The 24,502-nt window shown below is 42.6% G+C and overlaps 1 protein-coding gene and 1 long non-coding RNA gene across 2 annotated transcripts in view; one reads left to right on the top strand and one right to left on the bottom strand.

The window, feature by feature from the left end:
• Positions 1–8,374: 8,374 nt before the first annotated feature.
• On the bottom strand, positions 8,375–11,605 carry LOC132210905 (uncharacterized). The gene is made up of 2 exons (XR_009447138.1): positions 11,152–11,605; positions 8,375–10,272 (listed from the first exon to the last, which is right to left on the bottom strand). It is a non-coding gene; the product is annotated as an uncharacterized LOC132210905 (long non-coding RNA).
• LOC125447749 (uncharacterized protein C7orf31) overlaps positions 11,439–24,502 on the top strand; it is a 64,421-nt gene continuing 51,357 nt past the window's right edge. Inside the window, exon 1 of the mRNA XM_048522430.2 lies at positions 11,439–11,960. Coding sequence (XP_048378387.1) covers positions 11,818–11,960 — 143 coding nt within the window. The 5' untranslated portion in view covers positions 11,439–11,817. The remainder of the gene's footprint in view (positions 11,961–24,502) is intronic.

The following is a 24,502-nucleotide window of genomic DNA, read 5'->3' as shown; positions in this document are numbered from 1 at the left end:
AACGGGAGCGGCATTGGTATGGTAGGCCCAGATCCTGCTCCTGGTGGCAGCGTAGTAGTGGCGATACTGACCCTGGAGCGGGACCTCTGGAATGGACTGTGATATTGGAGGCATTGGTGGGCCCGGAGTCCGTTGTGGAGACTTCCCACCAATGCCTGATGGTGAGCGGAATGCAAGAAAGGAGGAAGAATTCCGTTTTTAGTTATATTTTAATGCCTACTATAACTAAAATGGCACCGGAGCATGGAGACATATTACACTTTTCACTGTTTCAGAGATAGTACGAACTGCAGATGCTGGAGAATCTGAGATAACAAGGTATAGAGCTGGATGAGCAAAGCAGGCCAAGCAGCATCAGAGGAGCAGGAAGGCTGATGTTTCGGGCCTAGGATCTAGATCCCAGACCTTAACTGTCAGCCTATAAATCAGTGTATATATACTTACACAAAGTGACCTGGCAGAAGAATGTGGGCCACAAGTTTGTCTGAGCTCCAAAGTACTTAAGGCCTGAAGTGGTGACTGAGTTGGTCAGAGAGCTGATATGATGATGTAACAAAGTGTAGAGCTGGATGAACACAGCAGGCCAAGCAGCATCTTAGGAGCAGAAAAGCTGACATTTCGGGCCTAGACCCTTCATCAGAAATGTCCGGAGGGAGGACGGTAACTTCTTCAGGTTAGGCATCCCTAGAAGAGGCTTCACAGTGAGGTTAAAATTGTATCAGAGGTAATAGGAACTGCAGGTGCTGGAGAATCCGAGATAACAAAGTGTAGAGCTGGATGAACACAGCAGGCCAAGCAGCATCTCAGGAGCTGAAAAGCTGATGTTTCGGGCCTAGACCCTTCATCAGAAATAAACAGTCATAGGGATGTCCATGCCAACCAGATATCCTAAATTACCTTTTAGATGGAAGTGGTAGTCTAAGGATCTTTAGTGAATTTCTGCTCTGCATCTTAGAGATAGTACACACTATGATAAAGGCGAAAGACTCATTCATGCTGGACATTAACTGTAATAATGTCTGCCAGGATATATATGGGAATCTATTTTGAGAGATATGTTACAAATCCCCCGCTATCACCCTTTGGCATAAACAATTACCTTGTCAGTGATTTCTGTCATGGGTATTGTTTCTGGGTCTAATGCAGGGCGTTGAAATGGTCAGTTTCTCTGTGGAACACTGAATAACTTAATGGTTTCTCTTTGATCACATCCAGGCATGGTTTCTTTATGGTTCACCAAGGCTAGAGCAGAATAGATCTCTATGCTGTAACAATTCTGTTTTGTAAGGCTCATTTAATCCTCACCCAAAGCCTACAAATAGAGAATATCTATAATCCAACAACAAGCTTTTGGTGGTGGTGGTGGAAAAGGGACAGATGACACATAAAATCCAACTATTGGAGGAGGTCAAGAGATATTTTTTACAAGATATCAAGGGACATTGATAAAATAGTTAAAAAGTAGCTCGTTCCTCAGGTAGAATATATGGCCTTAAAATTAGAGCCAGTCCTTGCAGCAAAACACTTTTGCATGCAAAGAATGGCACAGGTTTGGAACCAGTGTATCTTCTGCAAATGCCAGTTGATTCCAGGACAACTGTGAATTTTAAATCCAAGCTTGAAAGACATTTGTTAACTAAAAATAATAAAGGATAAGTCATGGAGGGTGAGGGATAGGGTTCATAGAGTTCGACCATTGATCATCCATGATCTTTTTGAAAGTGAATAACAGCAAGAGGCTAAATGGCCTTCTAATGTTCCTCTATTCCTATAAAACCAGTGGAAATGAACAAAGTAGACACTGGCACAATGTGAAAAATGGCATGAAATTTGAGGGAAAGTACTTAAGATAGTAGTATCATCTTGCTATCTCGGCTCATTTTAGATGGCCATGAAAAATCTAAAGCCTTGTTCAGGTCCTCCTCCTATATAGCATAATTTACTTTAGCATTTTTATGTGTTTCAGTGCTACTGTGAAAGGGAAACCATCCTAGAAAATGCACTGTTTAACAGATGCTAAACAAACCTCAGTTCTCGGTAACATGAGCCACTGGAACCTGATGACACAAAGCATTATTGGCCCCATGGATAATTGTGAAGTTGTTTAAATTTAAATAGTGCTATTAAACTAGGTCTACTTGGCCTACAGCTTTTGCAAATGTTGAATAAAGCATGAAGTAAGTTACAAGCTAAATAATTCATTGATACAAGAATTTCTATGCATCTGGTGTGTTCATAAATATTTGATCACTGGAATGCTTTGCACAGTGCTACCACTAGAGGGGAGCAACATCAAGAAGGCTAATATTAAATTAAAATATTATATGAAATATTCATTATACTGTATTATACAATATGCTATTCCTTTACTTGACAGCGAAGTAAAGCCCAGTAGCATTTCAGTTCAAATCAATTTATTTGATCACAAGAGCCTGTTGTCATTTCTCATATATGCCATGATACATTCCAATGGCAAAATGCATTATTATTCAAAAGAGAAAAGAAGACTTTGTACCATAAGCTTCAAAGTCAGAGTTAACTTCCAAACTTTCCATACTCTAATCCTCCTACAGATTCCAGACCAAAAATGCTACAAGCCATTTCTTCACATATATACTTCAAAATGATGGATGCCTACTGACATGTGTGTTCACAGTTCTGGTCAGCATCTTTCTCCTGGAAGCATACACAAGTAATTAATAAATCAATAATTTAGCAGTGCAACCAGAATATCACCCTTGCAGTCACACTAAAGTGCTAATGTCCATGATGCAGTACTCATGATTGTAAGTTACTGAAAGCCAGCAGGCAGGTGCAGTAAGCGTTTAGGAAGGCAAATGATAATTTGGCCTTTACTGCAGAAATCTTTTAGCACAAGAGTAGGAAAATCTTGCTGCATTTATTCCAAGCCAACGTGAGAATGCATCTGGAGTACTGTTGTGCAATTCTGATCCTCTTACCTAAGGAAGATACATATGCCAAACAGGAGATATAGCAAAGATTTACCAAACTGCTTCCTGGGATGACAAAATTGTCCTCTGATAAGTCATTGAGCTCTTTATAGTTCCTAATGATGACGTGATTTAATTGAAGCATACCAAATTCTTACAGGGATAATCAGGGTAGATGCAGGAAAGATGTTTCTCTTGGTTGTGGGGTCCAGAATAGGAGAAATCAGTCTCAGGTTAAGAGATAGACCATTTAGGACTACACCGAGGAGGAGTTGCTTCACAAAGGGTGTGGCACTTCTTTGGACTTTTTTAGTCCCAGATGGCTGTGGAAGCTCGTTCATAGAGCATTTTCAAAACAGGGATGAAGATATTTCTAGACATTGAAGGTAGCAAGGGGTATGCGCATGATGTGGGAAATGGGATTGAGTTAGAAGATCAGTCATGATCTAGTCAAATGCTAGATTAGACTGTAATGGCTAAATAACTTGTTCCCATTTCCAATGATTTTATTTTCAACTTGTTTCTCAATAAAGCAAGTTTATGTTGCTTTTACGAATAAACGCCAAGAATTCTGAGGTGGTTTTGATTTAAGCTGTGACAGGTGATGATTTCAATCAGTGAATGCTGGCTGTCACCTTGAAAAACAAACATTTGACATGCGTCAAAACGCTAACCATCAACCCTGAGCACAATGTGCAATTAGCTGCAATAAATTAATGTCAGCAAAAATAATACAGAAGTGTGCATAATCATCAGCAATATATTACTCAAAAGCAAACTAAAGTCTGGCTGCTCAACATCCCGAAATGTTGGCTGAGATTTTCTGATAGCTAGAGAGTCATTTCGATTAGTAGATAGGAGTTATGCATCAGGAACCTACAGAATCCCCAATATTGTAGACTCTGAGGGGAACTTCCCAGGAAATTGAAGATTCCAGTGGGCAATTCCCTTGAACATGAAGTCCTCTGGAAGTATACTTTGAAAGGGAATCAGTGACTCCAGAGTGTTCCACTGCAGTTAACTGCAGAAAAGTTAGATTAGAAACCTAAGCTAACTTCTGTTCAACTGACCAACACCACCCCTCATCAAAATCACCATTAATTTCCCAAATACACCATCCCCAGATGCCTTATACCACTGACCCTGACCTGACATTCTTACTGCCCTGGGATACAACCCACCCATACCCTGACAATACCTCTTCCCTTGGGACCTGGCACCCATTTCTTAACCTGCCTCCAGACCTGACACCTACCCCCTACCCCAGTGACCTACACCTCATTATCCCCACAAGACTTGACACCCTGAATTAAATATCTGCCCTTCATAACCAATTCCGCAACCCCACCCCCGACCTTGCCAGCCCTGACACCCCTCTCCCACTAATCCCAATACCCCAACCTCCCAAAACACTGCATCACTTATCTGGCACTGTGCCCACCTGGGAACCTAGCACATTATTCATCTGGTACCATGACATCACATCCACTTGGCGCCCTACCAACCCTTACACTATTTCCCCACACTTACTGTCCATACTTTTCACAGGAACTGTCAAAGTGTCTGGCTTTTCTATTGGACATTTAAATCACGGAATATGGTAGACTGCTGCTATGAGAAAGGGTGCATTGTTTGACTTTGCCAGCTATCCTGCACTACAAGGGACCTATTGTATTAAATGAATGCTTTGTATTTCTGAAGGAGCTGTGATTGCAGTCTTCTGTCAGAAATGTGTTATTGGAGAAAAATAGAAATGGAGTGGCAATCTGACTATAATTGCTGCTCCTCAGAAAATCCAGCTAACGAAGTTTCTCTCTTTGATATGTATTATAACCTTTTAAGCATTTTCAACATTTTCTGCTTCCACCATTCTATTAATACTCTGTTTAAATATTAATTTGTTAGTTCCCAACAGCTAGGATTAGTATAACAAAGTGTGAAGCTGGAAAATAGGCCCGAAACATCAGCTTTTGTGCTCCTGAGATGCTGCTTGGCCTGCTGTGTTCATCCAGATTCACACTTTGATATCTTGGATTCTCCAGCATCTGCAGTTCCCATTATCTCTGATCACAAAGCTAGCATTAGTATGTCTATTTTTCACATAAAACTTTGCATCTATTTTCAATATAAACAACAATGTAACGTTTACACTAAATATACATGAATACTCCTGTCACTTCTTTAAAGGTGTTATTAATGCAAGAGAGTGATATTCTAATTTTGAGCATTTAGTATGCTTGAAATGTTGAAAACACTTAAAAGGTTATAATACATGTCAAAGAGAGAAACTTCGTTAGTAGACATTACAGGATGAGACCCATATCGTTGCAGTTTGAGGTTGAAACATTGGTGTTTTGGGCCCTGAGATACCAAAGGATGTTCAGGAAAATTGTCTTTAAAAAATTTTGGAAAGGGGTACTAATTTGTTGTTTTTTCATCTCATGACACCTAGTAACATGTATAGGAATAGCAGTAAATTTTCACATTATTGGTTAGAACAAATTTTCATGACATTTAGGTTCATAGAATCTTCCAGCACAGAAGGCCATTTCTCCTGTCATGTTGTGCTGTCGCTTCAAAGAGATGTCTTCTTTAAATCCACATCTCAGCAATTTCCCAGAATCCTGAAAATTAGTCATTTTAGTGTACATGTCTAACTGCCTTTTGATAAAGCTTTCTAGATAGCAACCCTTTGAAAAAAATCTGCTAATTTGTCTTCTACTTCTTTTGTCAGTTAAATTTATGAATGCTGTTATCAACCTGTTGCCAGAGGTCACAGGCTGTCTCTACTTGCTCTAGAAAAACTTAATTATTTTGAATATCTTTTGTCAAGTCTCCAATTAAATTGCTTCACACTAAGCAGGCCAATCTCAGTATCTTCAATTTTTCCACATAATTGAATTACCTCACCGTTGTGCACAGGATAGAGAAAACATTAGCCATGTAGGTCCATGGTAAGTAGCCACATTGTACAAATTTTATTTGACACCTCACCCACGAAGCAGAGAGGGTAATAGAGAGTCAACTCTATGGTGAATTATGCCCATTCCTTACTTTAAAAAAAACTTATACATTAAGCTGTAATGGAACTCTTACAGTACTGGCCTTACCTCTGAGTCAGAAAACCCGAGTTCAAGCGCTCCAGAGCCTATTATAACATGTATGACAGGCTGATTAGAAAATAAAAACAGAAATAGCTGGAGAAACTCACTAGTCAAGCTGCATCTGTGGACAGAAAGAAGTGTCAATGTTCCGGGTCCAGGGGCACTTCTACAGATGCTGGAGAACTACTGAGTTTCTCCAGCTATTTCTGTTTTTGTTTCAGATTTGCAGCATCTACAGTTGTATTTTTTTGATTAGAAAATACCTACATTAAAATATAAAATGGTATATGCATTTCCCAGATTACAATATGACTATGACATCAACAACACTTTCAACGTAATTGGTTGGGTTACTGTAATCACAGTCAAAGCATATGCACTCAATATAACCAGAATAATTTATACATAAAAGAATTATTTTCCTTAACACTTGTATTTGTTTTATGAAACAAATAATTTCACACGAAATAATGAAAATAACTTTTCTTTCTTTCCAATACACATTTCAGCTAACCTATTTGGCTCATTTCTCTTTTTGTCTGGGTTTCTTCTTCCATTTATTTTTCAAAATCAGTGCCCATTGACACCATGAAGTATCGTCTGTGTTTTTTAGCCTTGATGTCACAGTTCTGACATCAATCTAGAACTTTGTTCAACCTTACAATGTGCTCTTTCTTCGTCTCCCTAAGAGTTAGAGTTTCATCTAAAAAGTAGCCCACTCCTTTCATCCCACATAGCGCCCAATCCATGATGTTCCAGAACAGGGTCAGAACATAACATATGCCATAAGGCAACATTTCAAATGTGGTACGATATTTGATGTATATGATTGGTAAGCAGTTCCTTGCTCTTGTCAGTTAACTTTAATTGCAAGTATGTATAAAACATTTCTATCCTACTGAACGCCTTTCTATTTGCTAAACCTTAAAACACGACTTTACTGGTAAGCAATGGGTATCATTCTCAGTCATTTTAATGACCATTTCACAAATCTGAAATGACCTAACTGATTTTTGAACAACCAAAATGGTATTGCCCACTCATTGTTCTTTGTTAGTTAACTGCTCCTGTTTCAATTGTTCCAGATTGTTCCAATCTATCAGCTGTTTGCTTACTATTTTTAACTGTGAATAAGGCATTAGCCTAGCCTTACAAATTATTGATTGTACGTGTTTTTTTTTATCTTGACCTTTCCTTTGTGAAGTCTAATTTTATAACTGATCCTTCTTGCTTAAAGACGACTTTATGAACTCAGCACCTTTTCAATGTCAGAGGTACTCATCCTGATCTGTAAACAGTACAGCCCAGTTTAACCATATGTTAAGCCACTTTTTTTAGTGTCAGGGAGACCTTGATCCCTGCAACTACTAATAACAAGTAATAGGGTGCAGCATGATATTCCACCATAACTGACTGACTTAATACTGGAATAAATAATTCGCTTCACATTAGTTTTTGTTTTGCATAAGGGAATATGAATTAAGGATTTCTTCAACTCATTCTGAGATAACAGAAGCTGCTATGGCTGTATAACTAAAGTCATACCAGTTATACTGCTGACTTCCACTTCTACTATAGATGCTGGAATGATGTCTTCAGCCCAACCAGTACATTCATTTTCAATGCACTGTTTCTCTTGCTATACGAGTACATTCTTGAGCTTCCTGCTCAATAACATCAACTTTAGTTTCAGCCTGCAATTAAGTGCATATACATTCAGGCACCTGAACAACTTTCAATCTACTGCCACCATGATCTGCTCCTTGGCTGCTGCAACCCAGTGCTGAATTATAACCTAGAATATTACGATATCCTCTACTCCTGCATGCCATCTAGAGGTACAGTCACATCACACTACAAGAAATGGGGACATTTAGACAGGCAGTCAACATAGATTTAAGAAAGAGAGACTATGTTTGACAAATTTGCTTGTTATTTGATACTTAAGAAGCAGAGTTGATAAAGGGGAATCAGCAGATGGAGTGTATTTGGATTTTTATAACTTATGCAATAGGGCGCCACATAAAAGGTATGAGCTCACAGTATTGGAGGTAATGTATTAGTGTGGATTGAGGGTTGATAAGTATAGAGAACAAAAAGAGTTGACGTGATGGGTCATTTTCAGGTTGGAAAGATGTAACTCATCATGTGCCACAAGGATCAGTCCTCGGGCTTCAATTACCGCTTTAACTTTCCATAGCTATATACCATCTGAACACCCTGTAAATCAGTGCTACCCTGTCATCAATATCCACTGTATACCTGCAGCTTGTAAACATCCAATACGGGAACATTACACACTGGAAGAAATCAGAAAAATCCAAGGTCAAACTTTTATTTGCAGAAGCAAATGTGAATATAGACAGACCACATGAAGATTAAAATTTGTCCAAACAATACCAAGCAGACTTCTACATCATAACCAATTAATATTTTACATTTCACAAATATTCTGCTCACATCCATTGGAAGTAGATGTCAATGAGCCTCTGGTTGGTTTGTAGCACCTGACACAGCTGAGTTTTGTCATGGTCAAGGACATCTTCCTTTTCCCCAACATTGTTCTGTTCTTTCTCAGGAGACTTCCTCCATTTTCCAAGTTCCTCAGCATCCAGCACAGTGTGAGGTTATGCATTTTGGCAGGAAGAGTACAGAAGCTGAATATTATTTAAATGGAGAAAGACTGCAGAAAGCTACAGCACAGAAGGAATTAGGAATCTTCGCATAAATCTCAAACACCGAGCATCCAAGTTCAGCAGGTAACAGGGAAGGTAAGTGGAATATTTGCCTTTACTTCAAAGGGAATGAAATCTAAAATTGGAAAGTCTTGCTAAAACTGTACAAGGCCCTGATCAGAACACAGATGAATTATTATGAACATTTTTTGTTTTATTTATTCATTCCTGAGATATGGGTGTTGTTGTCAGGGACAGCATTTAATACCCAACCCCAATTGTTAAGAGTTAACCACATTGCAATGGACCTGGAGTCATAGACCAGGTAAGGACCAGTAAAACCCATCTGGTTCACTAATGTCCTTCTTCCCTGAAGGACATTAGTGAACCAGATGGGTTTTTCAAACAATTAACAATGGATTTGTGGTCATCATTAGGCTCTTAATTCTAGATTTTTTTTCACTGAATTCAAATTCTACCATCTGCAGGATTCAAACATGTGTACCCAGGGCATTACCAGAGTTTCTGGATTAATAGCCTGATGATAATACCACTAGGCCATCACCTCCCCGTGTTTAGGCCCTGTATAAGGGGAGGCAGTCCAAAGACGGCTCACTAGGCCAATCCCACGTATAAAGGGAATGTCCTATAAGAAGACGTTGAATAGGTTGGGCCTGTAGTCATTCTAATTTAGAAGAATGAAAGGTGACCTCTTTGAAACATACAAGGTTCTTAGGTGCCTTGACAGGTAAATGTGGAAAGGTTGTTTCCCCTTATGGAAGAGTGCAAGACCAGAGGACATAATCTCAGAACAAGTCACCTTTTTAAGACAGACACAAGGAGGAATTTCTTCTCTCAGAAGTAGTGAATTTGTGGAATTCTTTACCACAGACCCCTGTTGAGGCTGTGTCATTGAGTATATTCAAGGCTGAGGTAGGCAAATTTTTAATCAGTAAGGGTAACAAGGGTAATGGGGAAATAGCAGGACAGTAGAAATTAGGATAATCAGTTCATCCTTGATGTCATTGGAATGGCATGCTTCTGATTCTACATCTTAAATTTGTGGTAAAAGAACCAACACAGCTGATATTTGGTCATGAACATCACATTGGGCGACAAGCCAGCCTGTTTCAAGTTACTCTGTTCAAAATGGCATTATAACTAGAAATATAGGCTACAGTGGTTTATGTCTCAACTGGTTGCTTCTTTTAATCATTGTATTATTATACCTTTATTTTGACTTTCACTAATTTTTCCTATAAAGCAATTTTCTGTCTGTAACCCTCCCTGGTTTTTCGTGGTGTTCCTTCATTGGGAGACAGTCTGGAATGTATCAGTATGCAGTGGTGTTTTTGCAAATTCACAATATATGCATTCTATGTTTTTCACTCATTCCTAGGATGAAAGTGTGTTCTTAGCTTTTGAAGCTGCTGTCTTAAGTCATCGATCTGTGAGGCTGAGGCGATGCGCAATTCCAATAACATCATGTCGACATTCACTCGCATATCAGGAGTTGAGGACAGATCCCTTGAGCTATGCATTCTGTTAAGGAAATTTTACTGTTTTTAAATGGGTTTTTTCATAGATTTTAATTCTAATTCCCCACTCTGTCATCCTCAAAACTGCTCACTCAATTCCTATCACTGGTCACCCGTTATTGGTCTCCTCTCATTGCTTCAATTGCTCCCCCACCTTGAGACTGTCAATCCTCCTTCTGTAGCCCTGATGCTGCTCAAGCTACTCGTGACATTGCTTAATCCCCTCCAGTAGTGAAGGAGTGTCGAGACACGTAAGCAGTGCAGGGCAGGGATGAATGTAGGAGGGGTCTCGTGTCCTTTGATACTCCTAATTTAAACAGCTGCATTCCAAGCCAGCTTTCAAATGCTAACAAATCCTTTCATGAAACTAGAAAGTACAGGCAAAAGTTTCAGGTCCTGGAGAACTGTCTACAAGTTCTCCTATGGAAACTTTCCCCCAAGACAGAAGTTTGGGGTTCTAGTGCAAATCTGCAACACTCAATAGCAGCAAACCTTTTAGCATTCACTATCATTGGGAGATATGGGCCCTAAAAGGATTTAGACAGCTTGAGACAGTTAATGCTATCAGGCTGCTTCCCTTGTTTAGTGTCAGGAAATAGGGATCAGAGATTCAGAACACAGGTGTGACCAGCAGAAGATTAGAAATTTCTTCTCTGAGAGTGTTGTGAATCTGTAATTCTCTAAACGCAAAGGGCTGTGCCTGTCATAAGTATGGTCAACACCGTGACTGATAGACTCTGGATACTAAGAGAATCAAAGGATTTGGAGATTTGGTAGGAAAACTGAATCAATCCTAAAAACTTAACCATGGCCTTAATGGATGATAAGGAGTAGGGACGATTTGGAACTACTCTGCTCCTATTTCTGCACCAAAGCTCTTTACCTCACACTCATCCACGTGAAGATCCAGTTGACATGCTTCGTCCTGGTTCTTGAAACCTTTCAAATCCCTTCGCAATCCGTTTGGTCAATAATCGACCTAAACTTCTAACCGGTCAAGAGGCATCTCGTGGAAAGATGTACAAGGCAGGAAATGAGGTCCATTAAGAAAATTAAGTTGCAAGCGGAAAGCATTATGTGTTTTTGTTTTAAGAGGTCTGATATCACAAGATGGCTCCCAAACAGCGAGAGTCCGTAAACAGCGCGGAGCGTTGCTCTGAAAACAAAAGGCGGGCCGAACGCCTTCCCTCGCTGTCGGAAGTTGTGACTGGACTGAGCTCTTTGGGAAGGCAGGCTGGGGCGGGAACCACTGAAGGGTTGATGCTAAACCTTCCCCAGGTAGCAGCCGCTGCCAGAAGATGCGGCTCCTCCTCCTGCCGCCGCTGCTGATTATTGAGGCTGTGAATCAGACTCATTGTCATGGATTTGCCGTCATACCCCCGCATTGGCCAATACTATCAAACCTGGATGTGTCCTGTCCCCTTGATACAGGGAACCAGAGGCCGCGTCGTTTCCTCATTTGCCTCGGCCCTGCTCCATTGCACCTTTTAATTTATAGAAGACTTATTCTCCTCCCCCCACCCACTCTATTCCCCCCCCGATTTAAGCCATGGAGGTCGATCAACTGTCCGCTGGCGATCCTTTCTATTACTATCGCCAAACGGAAGGGCACAACATCCTGCGCCCGACCTTCCAGTCCAATATGCAGATAACTCCCACGCAGTTCGACCGCCCCACTGTATCTGCTGGCAGGTGAGAGAAATGGGTCTGTATAGTGGACGCTTTAAATCAGAGGGTGAAGTGGGGGGCACAAAACTCGTGCATTGAAACGGACTTTCCCTCAACCTAATCGTTAATTTCGTAATGCTTATGTCTAGAAATGACAGCTGTATAAATAAAAATCTGCGTTTGTGTAGTACCTTCCTCACAAGAGGAACACGTGCTAGGGCGCTTCAAAGTTCGGACTGTGAGAGTAAACCCTATTCTGGACGGGCAGAGAATGACCCCAATGCTTGATGGAAAAGGTGTGTTTTTAAAAGTGCAACAGAGATGGAGAGGAACAAAAAGGTTTGGAATGTATGTCATAGGTAAATGAAAGATGCCCCGCTGAAAGGAGAAGAGTCAGAGGTCTAGGGGTAATTGTTACAGACAGGACAGAGAAAAAAATTCAACTATTTTATTGCCCTGCCCACCTGCAGAAAGCAGAATCATAGAATCATATAGCATGGAAACAGACCAGTCAGTCCGACTCATCCATGCCAACCAGATATCCCACATAAATCTAGTCCAACTTGCCAGTACTTGATCCATATCCCTCTAAGCCCTTTCTATTTATGTATTCATCCAGATGCCTTTTAAATGTTTCTGAAGTTTTTGAGTAGATTTGTATCTCAGGTTGTGGATGTTGTGGTTGGTTGGCTCCCCAAGCTGGTTCTTTGTTCCCCAGATGTTTCATTACCCTGCTGGGTAACATTTATCAGTCTCCAATGCAGCACTGATAATGGGAACTGCAGATGCTGGAGAATCCAAGATAACAAAGTGTGAAGCTGGATGAACACAGCAAGCCAAGCAGCATCTCAGGAGCACATGAGATGCTGCTTGGCCTGCTGTGTTCATCCAGCTTCACACTTTGTTATCCAATGCAGCACTGTTGTGTTTTCCCGCCTGTTCTTTAAACTCTGGAGTCCATTGAGCTGGGTTACCTCACTGCCGGTTTTCCTTCGCAGTAGAGTTAGAAGGTCTAGTTCTATGTGTTTGTTGATGGCCGCCTTAGTGGAGAACCAGGCCTCTAAGATTCCTGTGCTTGTCTCTGCTTGGCCTGTCCCAGGATCCTGGTGTTTAAATGTTGTAATCATACCAGCCTCCACCACTTCCTCTGGCAGCTCATTCCATACACATACCACCCTCAGAATGAAAAAGCAGCCCTTAGGTCCCTTTCATATCTTTGCCCTCTCACCTTAAACGCATGCGCTCTAGTTTTGGGCTCCCCCACCCTGTGGAAAAGACCTTGCCTACTTACCCTATCCATGACCCTTTATAAACCTGGAAATCATAAGTGACTTTTACATTCAGGCAAGGAGTTACCAGAGATAATGGGAACTGCAGATGCTGGAGAATCTGAGTATAAGGTTACGCTTCAGCCTCAATGCTCTAAGGAAAGTAACCCGGTAGTTACTTTTTTTTCTCTATTTTATAACAGGCTATGAAAAGCTTCCCCAAATCTTTATTTTGTGAAGTGCAATTTCTATAATGATTCACCACACATTCTCTTTAGGGTAAAGCAAGCATATAGTTTAATTTTATATTCAAAACCACGGAAGATGATTATCACAACACATAAAAGCTTCAAGGGAAAAAAAAATTAAGAATAACTTAAGAAAAGGACACCTGGCTATTAAGTTTAGTAGTTGTCCATTCAGAAAGTTAGGGTATAGTGAAGGTTATTTTCTGTAGGAGCTCAAATTCCAGCAGGTTTAGTTTGCCAAGGCAGGATTTGTAGAATCATTCTTAACATTGTTGAAGGCTCAGCAATATGAGGTTGGCATGTAGAGTCTTGGTTAAATTTTCAGTCAAATACGAGATTTCCTTCAGAACTAGGTTTCGAGAAAGACTACCTGGTTCCTTTTGTACTCTGTTTCCATTGAAACCAAGGCCACCATTCCAGGTGCCTGCAAAAATAGCTGCTGAAGTTGTGTATTAGTTTTTTCTGTGATTTATGCACAAGAATTCCCAAATCTTTTGGTGCTGTAGCTTTCTGCAGTGTTTCTTCATCAAAATAATATTCAGCTCTTCCATGCTTCCTGCCAAAATACATGACCTGATATTTTCCCACATTAAATTCCATCTGCCAAAGTTTTTCCCACTTACTTAATCCTCTGTAGACTCTTGCTGTGTCATCCTTCCCCCTTGCCTTCCCACCTCTTAATATATAATGTAATTCATAATGGCCCAGCTTTGATCACTGTGGCAGTCCATTAGTTGTAGGTTGCCATTTGAAAATGCTGCCTGCTTCCCCCCACCACATCCCAATTATTTATTTGATGTAAGGAAACCAAGTTATAGTCACTTGCGGTCCTGAGTATTTTGTAGATGAGAATCTGCTTTTTTTAAATGCAAGCCTTTGGGAGGGCCAGTCAAGAACGAACATGACATTGTGTGGGAAGGTGGCGTTTTTACATAGATTGTATAGAATGTACTGCACAGAAACAGGCCTCCTGTCTCAGCCTGTCCATGTTTGTATTAATCCTCCATTGAAGGCTTGTTCTGACTTCCTCCTCAAACTCTTTCAGCATAACCTCTACTTTTTTTTTCACCAGGCTTCTTTAGCATCCATGCCATTCATTTTAATCACTCCTTGTTATAGAAAGGAGTACGGTAAAGAGGTTTCTTCCAAATCCCCTCGTTGATTTGCATTGCTAACTACCTTACATTGGTGATTTGTTGTTTTGCTCTTCCATGAATGTAGAAACGGTGGACTGGATTTCACATGGAACAGTTGACTCTATTTACCAGCTGGGAGCCTTGTGAACTTTATATTCAGGCAAGGCGTTACCAGAGATAATGGGAACTGCAGATGCTGGAGAATCCGAGTATAATAAAGTGTGAAGCTGGATGAACACAGTAGGCCAAGCATCATCTCATGTGCTTTTGAGATGCTGCTTGGCCTACTGTGTTCGTCCAGCTTCACACTTTATTATCAAGGAGTTACCAGAGGTTGTCTCTTCAGTTCTCCTGACTAAGAATGTTGCACATGCAGCAGCTGCTAACCAATCAGAGAGCTGGCTTGTCTTAGGTCTCCGCAGGACCAATGGGAGCAGTTGTACTCCTGGGACTGCAGTAGTTCCCAGGCCAGTGACAAGTAAAGATAAGTGGGGTCAGGGATCATTGAAGATAATTAGGCAAAGCTTGCAAGTGGGGAGCGGGTGTGATGATAGGCCTTGGGGAGAGTGTAGATCATGGAGACAGAGGGAGCATTCCTAGGGTGGTGGTGGTTGCTGCAAGGTTGGAGAGTGGGTCCACAGGAGGAACCACACCACAAAACTGTCTTAGAGGCTGCCATGTAAAACACCAACGGTGACAGGAAGAGACACTGCAGTGGCAACAGAACAGCCTGAATTGGTCAAAGATGATGAGCATTTACCATTCCACCATATTTTCCACTTCCCCATCCCCGCCTCCCAACCACAGGATGGAGCAATGTGAGTGAAGTTTCAACAATTTTCTATGTTTTGGATTTTGAGGTTCAAAGGGCCATGATATTGGCTTTAGAAAAACCCAATCCAGTTGAGTGATTTTCAGATATGTAGTTTGACTGCTTATTCATTCAGTTTGTATTTTGGAATTTCTCCTGTGCATGCTTGCCTACACAATAGCTTGTAAGAAGTAATTGATTTGATGTTAAAAACTTTGCAAATGGCCTGGTGACATAATGAGGCAATATGTATAAGCAGGCTTGTTCTTTCTTCCAATTCCCAAAACACACCCTTTATTTAAAATCTGACATTTGCATCTTTAAATATCGATTCTTGGCTGTAAATCAGCTCCAAAGCCAATTTGCTGAACCAACTGAAGATTAGAACACCGTGGAGCTCCACTTAGGTTTCAGATTAAAAACCAGGAAAAAATAATGAAGTGTTAAGCAAAACAGACACTCTCAACCGTAACATAACAGGTTTATCATATAATCTGGGAATTTGGATATAATTTATTCCACCAGCTCAAGAGTTAAAGTTTTTAGTTATGTTATTTACATACACAACAATTAGCATAAAAATTTAAATACCTATATTGCAAAGTGGTAATTGGGAAAGAAGGTTATGTAGAATATATATTGTGATCAGAGATAATGGGAACTGCAGATGCTGGAGAATCCAAGATAACAAAGTGTGGAGCTGGATGAACACAGTAGGCCAAGCAGCATCTCAGGAGCACAAAAGCTGATGTTTCGGGCCTAGACCCTTCATCAGAGAGGAGGATGGGGAGAGGGTTCTGAAATAAATAGGGAGAGAGGGGGAGGCGGACCAAAGATGGATAGAGGAGGAGATAGGGTGAGAGGAGAGTATAGGTGGGGAGGGGATAGGTCAGTCCAGGGAGGACGGACTGGTCACGGAGGCGGGATGAGGTCAGTAGGTGGGAAATGGAGGTGCGGCGTGAGGTGGGAGGAGGTGGTAGGTGAGAGGAAGAACAGGTTAGGGAGGCGAGGACGAGCTGGCCTGGTTTTGGGATGCAGTGGGGGAAGTGGAGATTTTGAAGCTTGTGAAGTCCACATTGATACCATTGGGCTGTAGAGTTCCCAAGCGGAATATGAGTTCCTGTTCCTGCGACCTCCGGGTGGCATCATTATGGCACTGCAGGAGGCCCATGATGGACATGTCGTCTAAGGAATGGGAGGGGGAGTTAAAATGGTTCGCAACTGGGAGGTGTAGTTGTTTATTGCGAATCGAGCGGAGGTGTTCTGCAAAGCAGTCCCCAAGCCTCCGCTTGGTTTCCCCAATGTAGAGGAAGCCACAACTGGTACAGTGGATACAGTATACCACATTGGCACATGTGCAGGTGAACATCTGCTTAATAGGAAAGTCATCTTGGGGCCTGGGATGTGGGTGAGAGAGGAGGTGTGGGGGCTAGTGTAGCACTTCCTGCGGTTGCAGGGGAAGGTGCTGGGTGTGGTTGGGTTGGAGGAGAGTGTGGAGGGGACAAGGGACTCATGGAGAGAGTGGTATCTCCGGAAGACAGACAAGGGTGGGGTTGGAAAAATGTCTTGGGTGGTGGGGTCGGATTGTATATGGCGCAAGTGTTGGAGGATGATGCATTGTATCCAGAGGTTGGTGGAGTGGTATGTGAGGACGAGGGGGATCCTCCGGGGGCAGTTATTGTGGGGGCAGGATGTAAGGGATGAGTTGCGGGAAATGTGGGAGACACGGTCAAGGGCATTCTTGACCACTGTGTGGGGGGGAGGCTGTGGTCCTTGAAGAATGCGGCCATCTGGGATGTGCGGGAGTGGAATGCCTCATCCTGGGAGCAGATGCGGCGGAAGCGAAGGAATTGGGAATGGGGATGGAATTTTTGTAGGAGGGTGGGTGGGAGGAGGTGTATCCTAGGTAGCTGTGGGAGTCAATGGGCTTGAAATGGATATCAGTTTCTAGCTGGTTGCCTGAAATAAAGACAGAGGGGTCCAGGAAAGTGAGGGATGTGTTGGAGATGGCCCAGGTGAACTTGAGGTTGGGGTAGAAGGTGTTGGTGAAGTGGATGAACTGTTCGAGCTCCTCTTGGGAGCAAGAGGCGGCGCCGATACAGTCATCAATGTAACAGAGGAAGAGGTGGGGTTTGGGGCCTGTGTAGATGCGGAAGAGGGACTGTTCCATGTAACCTACAAAGAGGCAGGCATAGCTTGGTCCCATGCGGGTACCCTTGGCCACCCCTTTTGTCTGTAGGAAGTGGAAGGAATGGAAAGAGAAGTTGTTGAGGGTGAGGACGAGTTCGGCTAAGCGGATGAGGGTGTCGGTGGAGGGGGATTGGTCGGGCCTGCGGGACAGGAAGAAGCGGAGGGCCTTGAGGCCATCTGCATGAGGAATGCAGGTGTATAGGGACTGGATGTCCTTGGTGAAAATGAGGTGTTGGGGGCCAGGGAATTGGAAGTTCTGGAGGGCGTGGGTGGTGTCACGGACGTAGGTGGGGAGTTCTTGGACCAAGGGGAGAAAATGGAGTTCAGTTAGGTAGAGATGAGTTCGGTGGGGCAGGAGCAGGCGGAGACAATAGGCTGGCCAGGGCAGGCGGGTTTGTGGATTTTGGGAAGGAGATAGAAATGGGCGGTGCGGGGTTGGGGCACAATAAGGTTGGAGGCTGTGGATGGGTTGGCTGAGATGATGAGGTCATGGATGGTATTGGAGATGCTGGTTTGATGCTCGGGGGTGGGGTCATGATCAAGGGGGCTGTAGGAGGTGGTGTCGGAGAGTTGGCGTTTGGCTTCGGCGATGTAGAGGTCAGTGCGCCATACTACCACTGCGCCACTCTTATCAGCAGGTTTGAGAGTGAGGTTGGGGTTGGAGCGGAGAGAGTGGAGGGCTGCCCGTTCTGCGGCAGAGAGGTTGGAGTGGGTGAGAGGGATGGAGAGGTTGAGGCGGTTATTGTCTCGACGGCAGTTGGAGATGAAGAGGTCGAGGGAGGGTAGGAGGCCTGGGGGTGGTGTCCAGGAGGAGGACTTGTGTTGGAGGTGGGAGAAGGGATCAGTGGAGGGAGGGTTAGGCTCCCGGTTAAAGAAGTAAGCGTGGAGGCGAAGGCAGCGGAAAAACTGCTCTATGTACAAACGTGACTAGTATCGTCTCCCGGACAGACCTATCCCCTCCCCACATCCGCACCTGTACACTCCTCTCCACCTATCTTCTCTTCTATCCATCATCAGTCCGCCTCCCTGTCTTTCCTTATTTATTTCAGAACCCTCTACCCGTCCCCCTCTCTGATGAAGGGTCTTGGCCCGAAACGTCAGCTTTTGTGCTCCTGAGATGCCGCTTGGCCTACTGTATTCATCCAGTTTCACACTTTGTTATGTCGAGTATATATCTTTGCTCTGTGAGTTTTGAACATGGACTGCCCATTAGTGCTGTTAAGAATTGATTTACATTTATGTAGAATTCCAGTTCAAAAGCAGTTGACTGCCACCTGGTTGCTGTGTGTATCCTTTGAAGTGAAGGTGACCATGTTCATCATTTGGACTGTTTGATAAAGTTCTGATAGAAACGTGGGTGACTGCTGAGGTCAGTCTGCATCCTCAACATTCTGATACAGTAAAGACTGGGTACCTCAGGTGATTGAGTTTTAGACAAGTTGCTAGCCCAGGATTTCCTCTTGCAGCATTTTCCTTCATTTCCTTCCCAACTCTAAGTCCATGTTCTATTTGCATATTATTAGTCTCCTTCATAATCATACTTATACCTTTTGTTTGGAGTCTGCATTGTTGCAAACAAAATGACAGAAGGCCCAGCAAATTACAACTTGTTGTTTGCAAGTGAAAAATGGCAATCTTGAACATGGTTAAATCAGTCTGAAACCCTTCAGTATAAATTTAGAGTATTTGAAAAAGTGAAGGTCATTCACCTTCAGTTTCTTGGTTTGCGAGTGTGCAATTAGATTCAGAAAAAGAGAAAAGTAGTTGCAATAAAGTGAGTTGTCATAAATAAAAAGAAACAGCAAAAGCGAGTGCTTTGCCAAGGACACACATTGCTAACATGAAATTTGAGTAGTCAATATCTTTTGGAACTTGCATGTTTTTTGATTGCTAAAAGTGATTTCTCCAATATGCACTTACTTTCAGAGGAGGCCAAGCTTTACTTTTTTAAATATTTGGTTACACCACCTGCAGCAATCCACAGAGTGTACCTTCCAGGACGTGGAGCTGTTATCAGAGCTCCCAGGCAAAATCTGTGGAGTGTCCTTGTAGAACTTTTTTTGGCAGCCTTAAGAGTGCACTTCAAGCTCAAGCTGTTCATAAAAGATTTGCCTTGAATAATTGAGCATCAAGCATTCTGGCGATTTGACCAGCTTGACTCCATTCTGACAGTCTCACTATGACATCGATGTTTGGTTTGCCAGTCTGAGTGAGCACCTCAGTCTCTGGTATTTTGTTCTTTCATTTTACCCTGTCATTTGATATTCAGGAATTTCCAAAGTGAGCTCAAATGAAGTTAAGTGAGCTTCTTGGCATGACATTGGTACATGGTCCAACTTTTGTGACCATTAAGCAGAGTTGGTAGGACTATTGCTCTGTACCACTTCAATTTGTTTGACAGACTTGCAATGCTTCATTCCCTTGGAAATTCTTGCATGTATTTTAATGCAGACAGTGCCAAAGAGAGTGGATAAGTTAGGATAAGTACATTGTTTCCATTCTAGTATGTTCTGAACATGGATTGATACTGTAGACTTGAGATTGGGCTTTTCAGGACCAGGCTGGTCCATTATTTCAGTTTTCTTCATGCTTATCATTTGGACAAAGATATCACATGCATTGGGAGCACTCCACATTACAGTACATGTCCAACTCTGAACTAGCAGCCAGTATAGAGTCATAAGGAAACAGAAAATCTTAAGGAGACAAAAACCGAAGTTGCTGGAAAAGCTCAGCAGGTCTGGCAGCATCTGTGGAGAGAAATCAGAGTTAATGTTTTGGGTCCAGTGATCCTTCCTCAGAACTATGGAAGGGTCTGAGGAAGTTGTGAGGGCCACTGGACCCAAAAAGCTAACTCAGATTTCACTCCACACATTCTGTCAGACTTGCTGAGGTTTTCCAGCTATTTCTGTTTTTGTTCCTGATTTCCAGCACCCGCAGTTCTTTCAGTTCTTACTTAGAAATTCTCCATGTATGTCCTTGGCAACCTTGGTCTTTTCTGCAAGTCAGCATAGATTAAACAGCTTCCCATCATGCAGTGAACCCAGGATCACCATTGTGGAATATATTTGATGAGCACGGTGGAGAAAAAGTGCTGAAGGGGTTCAGTACTGTCACAGAGCAATGCATTGATGATAGGCTCTGTTTCAGCAGTCTCACCATCAGCAAGGGCATGTGTTATCATGCTGGCGTTGTGTGGAATTTCTCATGACAGCAAAATTTCTTCATCGCCCTCTAAAGGCCTTCACGCTGACTGTGCCAATGCCTTTGCCAGGTCATTCAGTGTGGTGTACAAATCCATGTTCTGTTCCTGGCATTCTCCTCGAGCTGTCTGACCGTAAACCTCACCTCAGTGGCTCCTCAGTCTTTTCAGAAACAGTTTTGAATCTTTGGCAGCAGATGCTAATCAAGATCCTACTCTGAGTGGTTCAGAAGGTTCCCAGGTATGTGCTTGATGGAGTTGAGAGGGATTAGAGGGGACCTCATTGAAACTTACAGAATAATGAGAGGCCTGGGTTGAGTGGATGTGGAGAAGATGCTTTGATTGCTTTCATTGTTTCTAACAGTGTGGGAATGACATTGAGAGAACAATTGTTGGCAAAATGGGGTTGGGCAACCTGGATATTTCTTCTTCATTGATGGATGAAGATAGATTTGAAGTTGTCATTAAAGTGTTCCAGAATTTGGCCTTTTTCTATGAACAGTGTCAACCTGTTGGCAGTGAGAATTTTTTTTGTTCACTGGTGGGACATGTGCAGCATTGGCTGGGCTGTCTCTTGTTACATAGAAACATTAAAATATAGGAACACAAGTAGGCCATTCAACCCTTTGAGCCTGCTTCACCATTTCAATATGTTCATGGCTGATATTCCACTCAGTACCCTAGTCCTGCTTTTTTTTTCTATTCATTTGTGGGATGTGCTTGTCGCTGGCTGGCCAGCATTTCTTGCCAAACCCTAGTTGCCCTTGAGAAGGTGATGGTGAGCTGCCTTCTTGAACGGCTTCAGTCCTCCTGTTCTAGGTTGACCCACAATGCTATTAGGGAGACACTTCCAGGATTTTGACTCAGCGACAGAGAAGGAACGGAGATATATATCCAAGTCAGGATAGTGGGTGACTTGGAGGGGAACTTGAAGGTGGTGGTGTTTCCAGATATCTGAAGCCCTTCTCCTTCTAGATGGAAATGGTTGTGGGTTTGGAAGGTGCTGTCTGAGGATTTTTGCAGTGTATCTTGTAGATAGTACATATTTCTGCTACTGAGCATCAGTGGTGGAGGGAGTGAATGCTTGTGGATGTAGTGTCAATTGAGTGGGCTGCTTTATCCTGGATGTTGACAAGCTTCTTGAGCGCTGTTGGCGCTGGACTCATCCAGGCAAGTGGGGACTATTCCATCACAATCCTGACTTGTACCTTGTAGATGGCGGACAGTGTTTGAGGAGTTACGCGGTGAATTACTCGCCGCAGTATTCCTAGCTTCTGTAGCCGCTGTGTTAATGTGGTGAGTCGTGCTGAATTTCTGGTCAATGATAACACCCAGGATGTTGATAGTGGGGAATTCAGTGATGGTAACACCATTGAATGTCATGGGGCTGTGGTTAGATTGTTTCTTACTGGTGATGGTCAAAGCCTTGCATTTGTGTTGCGCAAATTTCACTTGCCACTTGTCAGCCCAAGCCTAGATATTATCCATACCATGTTGTATTTGAACATGGTCTGCTTCAGTATCTGAGGAGTCACAAATGATGCTGAACATTGTGCAATTATTGGTGAACATCCCCAATTCTGACCTTATGATAGATGGAAGGTCATTGATGAAGCAGCTGAAGATAGTTGGGCTGAAGACACTACCCTGAGGAACCCCTGCAGAGATGTCCTGGAGCTGAGATGATTGACCTCCCACAACCACTACCATCTTCCTATGTGTCAGGTGTGACTCCAACCACCTGAGAGTTTTCCCCAGATACCCATTGATTTCAGTTTTGCAAGGGCTCCTTGATGCTACACTTGATCAATTGTAGCCTTGATATTAAGGACTGTCACTCTCACTTCACCTCTTGAATTTAGAAGAATAAGGGAGGGATTGTATAGAAACATATAAAATTATGAAGGGAATAGATAAGATGGAAGCAGGGACTTGTTTCCACTGGCAGGTGAAACTGGAAAAAGAGAGCATAGCCTCAAGATTAGGGGGAGCAGATTTAAGACTGAATTAAGGAGGGCCTTCTTCACCAAAAGGTTGTGAATCTGTGGAATTCCCTGTCCAGTGAAGTAGTTGGGGCTTCCTCATTGAACGTTTTTATAGCTAAGATAGACATTTTTTAGAATAGTAAAAGAATTAAGGGTTATGGAGAGAGGGTGGGTAAGTTGAACTGAGGCCATGAAAAGATCAACCATGGCCTTATTGAATGGCAGAGCAGGCTGAAAGGGCTGGATGACCTACTCCTCCAGGAAGGCAATGGCCTAGTGATATTGTCGCTAGACTGTTAATCCAGAGACCCAGATATGTTCTGGTCACCCAGTTTCAAATCCCACCACAGGAGATGGTGGAATTTGAATTCAATAAAATATCTGGAATTAAGAATCTAGTGATGACCATGAAGCCATTGTCAATTGTCAAGAAAAACCCATCTGGTTCACTAATGTCCTTTAGGGAAAGAAACTGCCATCCTTACCTGGTCTGGCCTACATGTGACTCCAGATCCACAGCAATATGGTTGACTCTGAACTGCCCTCTGGCCAATTAGGGATGGGCAATGAATGCTGCCTAACCAGCAATGCTGTCATTGCATGAATGAATTAAAAAAGAACTCCTGCTCCAGGATCTTCTGTTCTAGATGACTGGTAATATTGTCCCATTTATTGAAAGAAGGAGGAAGGGATAGACCAGAAAATTACAGACCTGCCAGTCTAACTTCAGTGCTGGAGAAGGTGTTAGAAAGATTTCTGAGGGACAGAACGTATCCTTATTTGGAGAGTCATGGATTAAGAGGGACATTCAGGATAGATTTGTTCACGGAATATTGTGTTTGACAAATTTTGTCGAACATTTTGAGGAGATAACCAGGAGAGTTGGTAAAAGAGTAAAGCATTCAATGTGGTCTACACAGACCTGAGATAAGATGGCAGAATGGTCAAGAAAGTAAGAGCCCATGGGATTCAAGGCTAATGGGTACATTGGATTCAAAGTTAGCTGAGAGGCAGGAAGCGGAGACTGATGGTGGAGGGATATTTCTGTGAATATATCAAAGAATCAAAGAATCCCTACAGTGTGGAAACAGGCCCTTCGGCCCAACAAGTCCACATCAACCCTTACAGCATCCCACTCAGACCCATCCCCCATAACCCACCCAATCTACATATCCCTAAACACTACAGGCAACTTAGCATGGCCAATCCACCTAGCCTGCATATCTTTGGATTGTGGGAGGAAACCAGAGGAAACCCACACAGACACTGGGAGAATATGCAAACTACACACAGATAGTCACCCGAGGGTGGAATTGAACCTGCGTCCCTGGCACTGTGAGGCAGCAGTGCTAGCCACTGAGCCACTGTGCTAAATGTAACACGTTTCCTGGTTCTCCTCTATCCATTTGGGCTGAGACTTCCTTGAAAAACTCATATAGTCTGATCTGATTTCCTTTTCATGAAGCCATGCTGAGTCTGCTGGAATAGACTATGATTTTCCAAATGTGCTGCTATTACTCCCTTCATAATTGACTCCAGCATTTATCCAACAACTGATCTTGGGCAAATTGGCATATAGTTATCTGCTTTTTGCCTTCCTCCCTTTTTGAGTGGGGGCGTCACTGACAGTTTTTTCATTCCCCAGTACTTCTTGAGAATCTAAGGCTTTTATAAAATTATAACCAATGCATCCACCATCTCGGTAGCTACTTCTTTTATGTTCCTA

Source organism: Stegostoma tigrinum, chromosome 2 (genome assembly GCF_030684315.1).
Source record: "Stegostoma tigrinum isolate sSteTig4 chromosome 2, sSteTig4.hap1, whole genome shotgun sequence".
In the NCBI taxonomy this organism is placed as follows: Eukaryota; Metazoa; Chordata; class Chondrichthyes; order Orectolobiformes; family Stegostomatidae; genus Stegostoma; species Stegostoma tigrinum.
This window is presented reverse-complemented; position numbering and strand designations above follow the sequence as displayed.